Genomic DNA, 13,748 nt, shown 5'->3' on the forward strand with positions numbered 1-13,748 from the left:
TTTGTCTCTCTGACTGTTTCCTGTGCGTAGCAGTAAATAGCTGGACTTGATACATTGCATTGAGTGTGTTGTCTATGTTATCTGTGTGTGTGTGTGTGTGCATGGGCTCTGCGACAAAGCCTTGAACCTTATGCTGCTTGGATGGACTCCGAGCGACCTTGACCTGGATTAGCATTTAGAAAAATAGATGGATTTTCCATAGAGCGTAGTATCGAGTTCAGGGTAGCATTGAGCCTATCCCAGGAAGCGAAGAGTATAAGACACCTTGAATGTGATTGTAGTCTGTCCCAAGGTATCACAGCATATGCAAATTCCAATTCACTTAACTGGTTGTTTTTGGACTATGAGAGGAAAGTGAAGGGTTTGGAGGAAACATGGGTAGAACATGGGAAGAACATGGGAAGAACATGGGAAGAACATGCAAACGCCACACACAGCTGTGAAGGTCCCACACCATCCCTCTAAACTGATTGTGCTCGATTTGACAAATAATAAATGCAGACACAAAGCAGACAAGAAAAGACAAAGGCCCCACTAAGGTATAAAAAGTGTGAGCTTTTATTTAAATAATTTTGGCACTCGACTATAGAACTCAAACCTTCTATGTTTCGGAATCGCCTTTTCAGGTCAATACACGTGAGCAGTGGAATTTACTACATTATTATAATTTTGTAGTATTTCATAGTTGAAGTTGACATCACAAACAGATGTTATAGCTATCTTTTGTTTTTCCTATTTTTTTGTCTACATTGGGGAAACGTTTGAAACGTCTTCTGTTGACGTAGCACCATATTCTTAGCTGACGGCTCACTTTTCTTCCCTGCAATGGTAATTCTGCGCGTGGCAAAGTGTGTCAGGATGAATCCTATCGCTAAGTATTTTTATCGCACTGAAGTCACTTCATCAAGGTCCCGAACGGATGGTTAGTGGCGTTACGTGACGCCTGGGCGGGGTTTGCATTGGGCCAAAACGGGGAGTTTTCGGCAAATGAAAAGGCCCGACTATCACCCGTCTTCGCCTCCTTGCGCGATCCACAGCTCAGGTCAAAGGTCAACCCTGCAGCAGCTACTGTAATATGTGTAGTATAATGAGCAATTGCTTCATTCTTTATTCCCCAGCGGGACTCCGGCAAATTGAATTAATCGCTGATGCTGCTGAACTGGATAGAACTGGATAGAACAGAATCCCCCGGGGTCATCAGACCCCCGTCGTCCATTATGTAGGGAGCAGCGGAGAGGCATCAGGCTCAGCAGGGGTGGCTTGGCCAGATGTAGGGACAGCTGTGGATGTGCCAACACAGCTGTTTCTCCAGAAGGACCGGTCCTCAGGGAGATCCATCCCGCCTGTCCTCCTCCCTTGTCTGAAAATAGCTCCCACATAATTCACGGGCCAAAAGCGGATGAGCAGTCCTTGAAACACCTAGACTGCCCCTTCCTGGCGGACAACAAGGACGAGGGTCAACACGGCCTCGGACAAGAGCCCTTTGCTTGCTGCAGATGCCCCCCTTCGCAAACTGGGTTCTCTGTTGGGTTTCAGGGCTGTACAACTACATCGCCAACGGAACAGCGAAAAAAGCCCACATAATGGTCCAGTTAGCAGCAAATTTCTGATTTACTGGTTGCCACCACTCAAACCGCACATTTCTTTCGGGCCCCCTGTTGGCCACAAACAGTCACTACACTAAATATTAAATAAATGCATTCCTTATGTGGGAGATGCCGGAGCAGAACGTTCTGCTAACCAGCTGGCTAGCTACATTTTTTTGACTGAACATGCTAGTTATTTATATAGATTTGAAAACATTTGGGTGGTCAGAAGGTGGTCAGAAGGTTTGTGAGGTTTTCTATCCTCAGCCTGCGCAGGTGCAGCTTGCTAGCCGCTGGTGTGTGTCTGGCCATGTGCTCTGTCAGCCCCCTACCGATGCAGCCTTGCACGTCTCAGCTGAGACCAGCTATGAGCTCATTAAGACCCCATAAGCAATAATTAAGCAGCTGAACCACCATTTCATCTCAGTGCCACTGAGTCAAAACGTTGACAGCATGCCAGCATAGCGGCGATGTTATGACGGCGCCCCCTGCTGGCGTCAATCAACTCCTGCTGACCCGTCGTCTCACATTCGGTTCAGCAGTGGAATTCTATAACCCTCCATTTGTGGTTAGAGTTACACTGTAAACTCCAGACGAGAGACGCACTTTAATAACCCAGACATCCCCAAGCAATTAAACCAAGCTCTGTAACCGGTGTACGGCAGTATTCTTAGCTGTGTGTGTTTTACTACATAAAGCAACATGTAAAATAAATAAAGACTAATACACAGAGGGCAAAACTGTGACCTCACACCTCCATGGTCGGGGGATTCCCTGCTTCATGTGTGGGCACTGATGCTCTAAGATTTCTACCCACAGTTGCAGAACGAGATGTTATTTGGTGCCTGCAAAAATTTCCTTAGTGTGTGAGTGTGCATGCTGGGAGACGAGCTGAGGAGATAATCTGCCGAAACCACTGAAGTAGAAGTTTGCACACTCTGATATGTGACCTTATAAGCCAACCATAAGCCCTTGGAAACTGCGAAGAGCAGAAGTTCTTTGCAGGTGCGACTTCCGGGCTGCAGCACCTGTTTTTCCACACATTGCAGGAGAGATGATCCAGTAATATAAAAAATGACACATATACACACACCCAAGCAAAACTCTCAGATACATAGATTTGAGGTTCACACACACACACACACACACACACACACACACACACACACACACACTGTACTGGGCATCTTTCTTGAAAATCCCCTGAACAGAAACTCAGATATAGATCTCCGTTCAAAATAATTACCCACACCTCAGCCCCGGGGGGGGGGGGGGGGGGGGGGGGTGAACTTGAGGCACTATCTCTCATCTTTCCCTTTTCTTCTAAATAACTTGTGACCCTGCTTCTCTAATGCTGACAGTGCTGCTGAGAGAAGCTCCAGAAGGTTTTCAGGCCACTCCCTGCATGCAGATCCATGGTTTGCGTTACAGCCCAGGAGACCTAATGGGTTCTCTGCTGTATGTTCATTCGAGAGCAGCGGAGATGTCATTGGTGTGTGCGTGAATGCTTGACGGAGAGGATGGTTCTGAGATACAGCCCACTAGGGTGATCATGGTGGCCCTCTCAGCGCCTGGGTATACCAGACTGGAAATAATGTATTTCCCAACCCAGTACTCGGGACCCCCCAGACAATCCACATTTTTGCTTGCTCCCCACCAATACCAGGTATCTGTGTTCTTGATTGGCTGGGAGCTGGGAGGGAGAAAAAATGTGGACTGTCTGGGGGTTCCTGAGAACTGGGTTGGGAAACACTGGCCTGGAATGCTAAGATCATCAACCCCTCGATTACTGGTTCGAGTTCCCACTCCTATACCACGGGCAGCTGACCTTATTCCCCAGGTTCTATTTCCAATATACGTGAGAACTATGTCCATCTCTTTGAAATAACTGTTGGACATTTATCTGTCCAGGGTCCGCCCAGCCTTGGAACCCGTGCTGTCTGGGATAGGCTCCATGCCCTTTTGCAGGCTTAAAAAATGGATGGATTTGTTTACCTATGGTGATTTAACTTTCTGTTATTGATTTGTAACAGGGGCAGTGCGTAATTCAGGCCCCTGTGTCTGTGATTGGTAGCATAGTCACATGACCAGCAGGCCCTTAAGCAAGGATCTTAGTCCCCTGAAATGCCCCACAGGTGCCAGATAAATGCCCCCGATCCTGCACTCAAACCCCAAGCCTCGTCTGTATATATATGCAGGTTACATAAAAGCCCGAATTTTATTGTTCTATATGCAGATAATAAAACCTTGCCCTTTAAATTCCTTCCGCTTCTTTGCTGAACGTGAAGGACAGTACATTGCGCCTGGCTTCAAGGGAAGAGAAACGACGACTTTTCCCTCCCAGAAGGTCTTTAGGTGCCTTCTCCTTAAGTAACACAGCTGAGATGTTGGTCATCTGAATCAGCTGACTTAGCGTTGACGCCGTAATCAGGACAGTGGCTTTGAGAGCGCAGCGGAAGGGTGGACAACCCTCATGGTCCAAAAATTACCGTTAGCATTAACATTCTCTTCGGAATCACTTTGTCTGTGAAACAGATTTTACGTTTTGCGTACTTTGTAACCCCACGACCGTGTCTAAGATAAGCTGGTAGAAGATGGGTAACTGGATATACCTCGTCACATTTTCACCTACCTGACTCCTAACACAAAAACGTCTCTCTAGGATATAAAAGCAGGTTCTCACTGGGGACCAGGGCTGTTAAATGACTCCTCTTAATGGTCACAGCTAGATCAGCCGTGTCCGACTTAGCTTCGGGGCACATATGATAGGTAAAAAAATGAGTTTTTTTAAATCGAGAGAAACTGCTCCCCCTGCTGTCTGCAAGTATGTTGACACGTCCTTCTGTTTTTGAGTCACGGTGTAGCAGAAGTATCGCTGAAGACGGTTTTAGCCATTGCGGCTCTAAGCGAAGTCACACAAAACTTTCTCACACGAAACAAGTCGCACAAAAAAGTCTCTCACTACATATGACAATAGCATAATAGAAAAATAATAAAATAACAGCAAAATTTATTTCTGAATCAAACGTTGTAAACGGTTCCATCTTTCTGGAAATTCAGCTACAGCGTAAAGTAATATTTTTTTTTTTGTGTGAGAACCTTAAATAATGGCTGTTGTTTTTTTTTTTTTTAACATATATTGAAAATACTGAAAACTGTAGCTCCTCCTGGGGATTTGTTAATAACACATAACCTCAGTTCTGATATAAAAATGTCCATTAAAAGTCTATGCTGTCCACACAAGTCTTACTACATTAAAAACAGTACATTTCAACACAGTACAGCCAAGGAAATGGCCATCAGGAAGTTCAGGAAATTGATATTTGATATTTATAGCCCCGGTTGGTGGCTAAATCCGATTGACAGCAAATCCCCGGGCTGCCTTTTGGGGCCAGTCAGCCCCTGCCTACACAGGGGGCTATCACAGCCAGACCAAAAGCTAGATTATCGGTATAAGGAGGTTTGTAAGTAGAAGAACTTTGAGTTTATTAGCGACGCTATATGGTAGCACATACAATAAGTATTAATACTGTCCAGGTGTTGGGGCCTTTACTGTGACATCATTGCATGGGAACCTTGGTTATATGAGTCCACTCTATCCATCCATTGTCAGAACCACCACAGGCAGGAACCAACCCTGGATGAGCGCCAACACAGCTACAGAGCCAACTTAGACACACCAACCCTGCATGCTTTTGGATTGTGGGAGGAAACCAGAGCCCCCAGCAAACTCCACAGAGAAAGGAACGGGGGGGGGAAGGATCGAACCCAGGACTTTCTTGCTGTGAGGCAGCAAGCATTGCACCAAAGTGCCATCTATGAATCCTCTCATACGGAGTAATTCTTGCTTATTCTGCACTCAATGGCACATTCCGGTAGGTAATGAACTTGAATTGCTTAATTAAAGATTTCTATTTGGGGGGATAAAAGAAAGCAAACAAGGTTTTTCTTTTCGTGTTGATGCGAGCTCATGGGAGTTTTACTTCCACAAAAATGTTCTGAAGGTAAAACGAAAAATGATTGGTTTAGAGAGATAACCAATGAGATTGTTGAAGAGGTGGGTCCAAGCAACTATAGGAGGCGGAACCTACCAATCAGATGTCTTGGGCCCACCTCCTATACAATCTGATTATCTCTCTGAACGAGTCATTTTTGTGAGTAAAACTCCCCCTAGCTTGACGCAAAAGCAAATCATTTGATTTATTTTTATGTATCCTGCATAATTTCACTGCCTTTCGTTTTCTTCATGTAATATCTGTGTTCTCTCACAACGCTGTGGATCCCGAGGATGGGGAGCATGCATCGGTCGATGACATGACGAAACACCTGTTGACCCAGCTGGCGACCCCCCAGGTGGACTCACGGTCCAGCCCCACCCTCCAGAAATGGCCATCCAGCTGCCGCAGCCAGATGTTATGCGCGCGTCCCCTTGGCCTGGTCCAGCCGCTCAGGTCTTCAGTAGCGGTTCTGTGAGCCAGATCACCCTCTGGGAATCACGCCACAATGCTGTAGGTAGAGTCACCAGAGACATGAATGTTGTTGCCCAGGTAAGTGAATCTCTAGACGAGGTCGACATTCTCCCCGCAGACAGACACACTACTGATGGCCGTGCCTTAGAAGTCATTAAAGGCCTGGATCCTGGTTTATAATCAGGACACTCGCAATCCCAGACACTCGGACTCCTCACTCAGTCTCATGTCCTCATACGAGCCTCCATTGACTCCGTGAAGATCCACAGGGCAGTGAATAAAAGTGCAACACTGAACCGGTGTCATCGACTTTATACAGAGAGAGTGAATTCAGCCGGTTATGCTAGTTTGCGCAAAACATTTGGTCATGTTGTGGTCAAAAACAAAATATATATATATATATAACAACAACAACAAATACAATCAGAACATTGTCACAGTCACGTTAATACATTCATCAATTCCGACCAAAAACTAGGTGATTTCTACAGTCAAAATTTTCACAGACGCATCAAATTTGAAACGGAAAGTATGAGGTAGGCGAGATGGACTACAAATACTGAAGCCCGCTGTGTTGACAACACTATGCATAGCTACATTTAAAAAAGATCCACGAAAACAATGTGTCCTCCACGTCCAGACATGATTATCAGCATGACAAAGGCGATCTCAGTAGTTTGATTGTTTTGGAAAGGGGGCGAGTCTAATTAATAATGACTGCATTCATGATTTTTATACTTTGCATTATCTCCTCGGGCTGGGAAGAATCTGTTAACAGCAGTTTCTCAAAGTCGAGCTCCCTGTGCAGTCCAGACTACAATTGTTCACAGCAAGTTGACTCTCCCGGCTGCACTGACTCCAGCAGTTCCGGAAAATTCCGTGTCTGACTGACCCTACAGAAACCCAGGGAAGCTGATGTGGTCCAAATTCAAAGAAAAGGACAAAACAACAACATGATTATTACTTCAATAAGCTCACACAATAAATAAGATTTTCTCTACAAATTATTTGATTTTCATTTTAAATAAAAAAAAAAAAAAACACACACACACACAACTGGGAAGCAAGACGTACATAAATGGTTAAAAAGATATCTAGGTAGACGCTTTGTGTTGGTGGTCAGAATACTGAAATGTACCTGAAAAACATGATAGCAAAAAGTGACTCGATTACAAAACATGAAAACCTATCCTTATACAGGGCTGATTAAATATATTATACTACACTTTTTAAAATTTGAAACACTGCTTTTCATTCCTGATACATCCCCCATTGATTTCCACATCTCCAAACTCTCAGTAAATGACAGTCTCCTTCCCTGATTGGTTAGTGCGACTCACAAACTACGGTCTCTTTGTTTTGGAGTGAGATGTGGAAACAGTAATCGACCGAGTTACAACCCCATTAAGGCAAATGTCTTTGGCCTACCCTGTGCATTTATAAACTCTTAAAAATCATACAATATCCATCAAACTGCCAATCATCAGTCTCAGCTAGCAATAGGAATGTTTCCTTACTGCACTTGACTTTATTTCCTGCTTTGTGTCAATACTGTTTTGCCATGATGTACCAAACACAGTACAGAAGCCGGAACCGGACTCCCTGGCAGATCTGACGCAAGTGGGGAATCCAGCCTTTCCCAGTCAACTGGCACAGTTTGGGTTCTCACAGGCTTCTTTGTAGGCCCATGTGATGGAATATTCCACCTTTGTTCAATTAGTGAATTGACCCACTTCTGATGATAGAGGACTGCAGTAGGGCGTCCAGTGACCAGTCCCATCTTAACCGTCAGCAATATTTGAGTAATATGGGATCATTAGGCATTGCATCACATCCTGTTCTCCTGCAGAGATGTGAATGCGGCTGAAGTCTGTACCCATTTTGTATTACACTGATATGTCTCTTACCCAGTAGGTGGCGATGTAGGTGGCAGGGCAGTGGGTTACAAGGCATTGTGCACGATGACACAGAAATGCCCGACGCTAAAAAAAAAAATCAAGGCTTAAAAAATAATTCCATATATACTATTGTCTTGAAACCCCTGAGATAAAGTGTACCGTCAACTGGACATTCAAGGACCACAAGGGTAAACCTGTGGTTTATAATACTCAAGGTGAGTCTTTAGAAAAAAATAAAATAACAAAAATAAACATTTTGTTCAGCTTCTGAAAAGCTGGATGAAAAGAAAGTCTGTCTCGTACTCTGACTTGTTTTTTTGTGCATAGCTGAGGGCGACACCCTGATTTGCAGTCAGGCAATGTTTGGGGCGCATTTGGGGTCCTCGCAAAACCCAGATCGACTGGTAACTCTCCGCCGAACAACTGCCAGAAGTAGTGCAATAGCGAAGGTGAGGAGCGCGCGGATGGCTGCGTCCTGCTTTACTGGCACAAGGCCCGCTGGCCTCTGCACGAGGACGGGAGGGCGAGGGTGCTGTGGGGCCGGTTTCAGATATGGCGGCCCGTCAGGAAGTACAGCGGCCGGTCTTCAGAGGCATTGGCGGTCTGGAACTCGTCACGGAGCCGGAACTGCCATTTGTCCTCCAGTTCCAGGCGCACTATGGTCTGACGCAGGGAACTGCGGTCCTGACAGATCACGCATAAGGTGGCACCTGGGGGGAGGGACAAGAGCGACGTTACTACAGTCATAACACAAGTCTGGTTTATACTTCTGCACAGAATCAACACCGTCGGTATGATGAATCTGTGCACCCCACACCGTAACTTGACGTATACTTCTCCAGAAATGTTACTGCAGACGCCGACGCTGCCATCTTTGAGATCGTTCTTGCTCGGTACATACCTTTGAGAAATCTGAATTTCTTGAGGAGGTCCGACACCACATAGGAATCGCAGAGGTAGAGCAGGAGTCCGCTGAACAAAAGCCCCGTGTGGTCTGGGTTGAGGGAGTGGGGCCGGGAGCTCACGTAGCACACTGTCACCTAGTGGCCAGATGGAGTCACAGTACCCAATTTGTCAATGCTACACATTACGTTCACAGCTACAGATGTTTTTGGACTACCGGGCGGGAGTAGTCCAAGAAATTGGAAGTACCGGGGGTGACACAGGGATTCAATCTCCATACACAGCATTTGCACCCCTAATCCCTAAGGGTTGTATACAGGGGTGGGGCCAAAAGAGCACTGGACCCAGCTGAAAGCTTATTGCCCCCTGGAGTGTCCCCTTCCTGTCAAAATATATCTCAAAACATATCATTGGCTAATGATAAGGTTGGCCCCTCTTTTTGAATTATGGCCCCTCTTGTGACCCCCACCTGAAAAAAATCCTAGGGTTACCCCTGACTATCTCAGGGACACAATATAAAACCTATAAATAACTCTGTTCCATGGCTCTGAAGGTTTTTAATTTGTTGATGTTTTTAGTGATGATCCTGCAAGAAAAACCCTCAGATCAGAGCCAGCGACACTCAGAGTATCTGGGATGGGCGGGGCTAGTCAGAGATAGGCGGGGCTAAGGAATAGATAGGTGGGGCTAGTCTGAGACGGGCGGGGCTACTCAGAGATTGGCGGGGCTAGGAAGAGATGGGCGGGGCTAGCCAGGAAAAAGGGGGGAACTTACCTCTGGGCCCATGCTGAGGTAGCTGTCGATGGACAGCACCGGGTGTCCGGTGTTACGCACAGCCTTGGGGAAGAGCTTATGGCCCCGGAGCTGCAGGAACCTCTCCAGCAGGAGGTGAGGCGGGGCAGCCAGGCGGGTGTGCTCGCTGTCTGGAGCGCACACGTACTGAGAGGGGCCCACAGGGGCGGGGCTGGTGGGGGCGGGGCCTTCTGATGTCTGCAGAGTGACAAAAAACAAGACAGGTGTGAGGGGGTGGGACTCTTTCAGCTGGTTAAACCACACAGTGAGTGTTCAATATAGGGAAAATAACAGGATCAGTTATACTACAAATAAAACAACATGACAAAATCCAGTCCATCCATCCATATGCATCCAATAAAAGTGTATCTAGTGACACTAGAGGCTATCCTGGTAAGCAGCAGAAGGGTTGAAACCCCAGATCAGATGCCAGGAAATCTGGGCAACGCTCCCATGTGTGTATGGGTAGGGTGTGGCGCTTACCGGAGCCTCAGGCCGGATGAGGATGCCCCTATGTCCTCCTGTTGGGATGTGTTTTTTCATAAGGCTGAAGTGGTTGAAGCGGCAGAGTAGCAAGCGGCTACTGTTGGCCCTCAGGTTGAAGTCGACTTCCTCACAAGTGTACCTGCATGGGGGCGGGACGAGGGTGCAGTTAAAGGCGGAGCCAGGGGTGGGTTGTGGGTGGAATGGGTGATGATTGGGGCTCCTGGGGAATGACAGACAGGGGGGCGTATGAAAGACAAACCACAGCCACACAGAGCCCAGGACTCGCGGCTCACCGGTGCTGGTCGTACTGGACGTCCTGTGTCAGGTCCACGTTGAGCATGAGCAGGTCCTGCAGGTGGCAGCGTGAGAAAGGGGCGGCGGGGGGCCGGGCAGCCAGGCCGCTGCACCAGCGACGGATACCACAGGCGGCGTATAGTGTCACTTTGGGCGTGGCCTCCATGTGCTGCAGCACGGCCTTCAGCGAGATGTTGGTCACCTCGGCCGCATCACTGCGGAGGAGGGGAGGGGGATGGTAATGCACAGAACAGGTTCTGTGGGCTCGCCGATACTGGGTCTGATGGTGCTGACCCAGAGGGAGTCACGTGTTTTCACAATGTCGCTGCAAGCTGGTTTTCTGGTTTGAATCATTCGCTTATTCATCCCCATGTTCGAGCCCCACATGAACCTTCTGCTGTACTTTTAGATGATGTATATGAACAAGTGAAACAATGAAACTGCTACAGTAGTAGAAACTGCTCAATCCAGTTCCCTGGGACCCCCAGACAGTGCACATTTTTGCTCCCTACCAGCTGAACCAAAGAATCAGGCAGTTGAGAAGACCAAATTCTGGGTACCGGTATGCTGGGACGGAGCAAATATGTGAACCAATTATAAGTGTTATGGTTACATGTGGTTACGGTCTTTCCCCTGAGGAGAGGGGAGCTTCACTGCCCCGGTTACAATACCTGCTGGGGCCTCCGGGGTGGTGCGAGTGCCAGAGCACACAGGAGTCATCCATCATGACCACGAAGGGCCACACGTCCTGCCGCTGGGGGCCCTGATCACGCCGCCGCTGACGCTCGAGCTCCAAGTTGTGGTATGACAGCTCTTTGATCATAAAACGTGCAGCGCCTGGGGGAAGGGCAGTTACAGGTCACCAGGGTCTGCAACGCGAAGTCTCACACAGGGTCTCACAGGGGGTTTCACAGGGCTCACAACATGGGATCTCACTAGGACTGTGACACTGGGTCTCACACAGGGTTTCACAGGGGCATGACATGGAGTCGCACACAGGGTCTCACATAGGCCATGGCACAAGGTCTCACATGAGTCTCACTAGGACCATGACATGGGGTCACACAAGGGGTCTCAAATGGGGGCTATGATATGGGGTTTCACACAGGGACCCACAGGGGCCACGACACAGGGTCTCACGCAGAATGCCAGGTTACTTATGGTACCCTAAGGAGTTAAACGCCTCAGCACTGACACTGACCCACTCCAGCGCTGTTGAACATGGCGGGCAGCACCAGCAAGACATGGTTGGGCCAGTACTTCCTGTACAGAGGCATCTCTTGCTCCTTGATCACCAGGATGTGTAAATGGGCGGTGCCCTCCATAGTGTGGTATATGTTGAGCAAGCCGTGTTCCTGGCGTCCCGTGGTGGGGGTGAAGATGGGGCTTTTTATCAGCTCTGGGTCCTAAAACAGACAGACCATCAAACTGTTACCACACTGCATCATATTAATACAAGAACAAGCTACTACTACAGTGCACTGCATCACTATAACACAGATGCAGCCAAACCATTACATCAATGCATCACCCTCACACATACAGGGACAGACTGGCACTGTAATACACCTTACCACTGTGTCACAATAACACACAGACAGACCATCACTGCCATACACTGCATTACAGTAACATATAGACAGACCATCACTGTAATGCACTGCATTACCCTAACATAGATCAATAGACCATTACTAGAATGCACTGCATCACTATATCAAGCTATTATACAGATAAATGGACCACCACTGCCATGTATTGAATCACTGCATCACACTAACAAACAGACGATCACCTCAATGCACTGAATCATTGCATCACACTAGCATACAGACAAAAAGACCATTACTGCAATGCACTGCATCACTGTATCACACTAACATACAGACCAACAGACCGTTACTGCAATGCACTGCCATAGTTCCACTGTGACACCCCAGAGATACCCAAACCCTGAGAGTTAGCGCGTGCTAATGTGGAACAGAACGAGCATTTGGCTAACAAGCCGTACGTTCTCTTACAGCCCCAACGCCCCCACCTTGTCAGAGACGAGCGGCAGACGCAAGCTCTCCAGGTGGCCCCCATGCGGGCTGAACACAAAATACTGCTCCTTAGTCTTGGGGATGACAAAGTGGAGATTCACCTCCTCCCCCAGAGTGGAAGAACAGAAGGTAAATGTGTGGAAAGTGCAGTCAAGGGCCTGGAAACACACAAGAATTAGCGTTACTCCACATTCGTGTTTACACTACCTACACCCTGAATTGAACTCACTTAAATTCACTTCTGATTCAGTTCACACCTGTTTTAACTCAAACCAGCCTCTCTATTTAAATTCTTTAAAATCAAACAGTCTGAGCAGGTATGCGGGAATCCTCTCACCTCGGTGGCAGGGCTGACTTCTGTGTAGTGCTGACACTCCTCACAGCGGTGAAATGCATTATGGGAAGCGAATTTTGTCAGCATTACTGACATTGTGTCACGCTTGACAGGAGTATCCTGTTTGCTGTCTGAGGTCTTCTCTGCACACAGACATACACACAGTGTAATCTGCGTCAGTCAAAAATCCATCAGGTAAACATATCTTCTTAATTAAATTGTCCAAATGGGGACTAATGACACATTAAGACAAACTAATAAATCTCAAACAAAAACATTTTTTTTTTTTACCCAATAAAGACTTTGGCATGTTTTCACAGTAGACGGGACTGGTCATCTTGAATTTGGGGTCTCGAGGGCAAAGGTCAAAAGGAAGTTTCTCAAACACTTCCACGTCGGGCCAATTCGTGCTGGTGACGTCTGACTCTTCACAGATACCTGGGGGATAGAAAGCATGAAAGACACGTCAACAAGCAGCACATTACAGGGTCGGCGGGCATGTATATGTTACATTGCGGAGACCAAATGTCTCCACCATTTGATAAAAACCTGTTATTTTGATGTTGTGGGGACCATTTTTTGGTCCTCACAAGTGTAAGCTCAATTTCATAAAATTCTGTGAATGCAATAAAAAATTAAAAACACCAAAAATCTTGTATTTTGATTGGTTACTTATGGTTAAGGTTAGAGCTGGGCAGGGGATCAGGTTGTCATGCTAGGGATTGGAGTCTTTGTGGACGGTCCCCACAAAGATGTGAATACAAATGTGTGTTTGTATGTCTAGCTACAGGTCATTTAAGGACACAATTTTCTCAGTAAAATATGAAAACCATTCATCCGCTTTAAAAAAAAAAGTGAAAGAGCCAATTAATTGTCAGTTATCAACTGTCATGTCTATTTCAAATGAGTTTAAGGATCATTTTAAATTCTGAACAGAAATTAGT

At 46.9% G+C, this 13,748-nt stretch overlaps 1 protein-coding gene across 2 annotated transcripts in view; it reads right to left on the minus strand.

Moving 5' to 3' along the window:
* Positions 1-6,352: 6,352 nt before the first annotated feature.
* greb1l (GREB1 like retinoic acid receptor coactivator) overlaps positions 6,353-13,748 on the minus strand; it is a 46,926-nt gene continuing 39,530 nt past the window's right edge. For both annotated transcript variants that reach the window (XM_049012252.1, XM_049012253.1), the window contains exons 25-34: positions 13,096-13,242; positions 12,808-12,947; positions 12,467-12,628; positions 11,630-11,834; positions 11,100-11,265; positions 10,428-10,643; positions 10,132-10,273; positions 9,631-9,846; positions 8,855-8,993; positions 6,353-8,663 (exon numbers count right to left, since the gene is read on the minus strand). In XM_049012252.1, the coding sequence (XP_048868209.1) occupies positions 8,500-8,663; positions 8,855-8,993; positions 9,631-9,846; positions 10,132-10,273; positions 10,428-10,643; positions 11,100-11,265; positions 11,630-11,834; positions 12,467-12,628; positions 12,808-12,947; positions 13,096-13,242 (1,697 nt within the window). In that variant the 3' untranslated portion in view covers positions 6,353-8,499. The remainder of the gene's footprint in view (positions 8,664-8,854; positions 8,994-9,630; positions 9,847-10,131; positions 10,274-10,427; positions 10,644-11,099; positions 11,266-11,629; positions 11,835-12,466; positions 12,629-12,807; positions 12,948-13,095; positions 13,243-13,748) is intronic.

The sequence above is a fragment of the Brienomyrus brachyistius genome, chromosome 4 (genome assembly GCF_023856365.1).
Source record: "Brienomyrus brachyistius isolate T26 chromosome 4, BBRACH_0.4, whole genome shotgun sequence".
In the NCBI taxonomy this organism is placed as follows: domain Eukaryota; kingdom Metazoa; phylum Chordata; class Actinopteri; order Osteoglossiformes; family Mormyridae; genus Brienomyrus; species Brienomyrus brachyistius.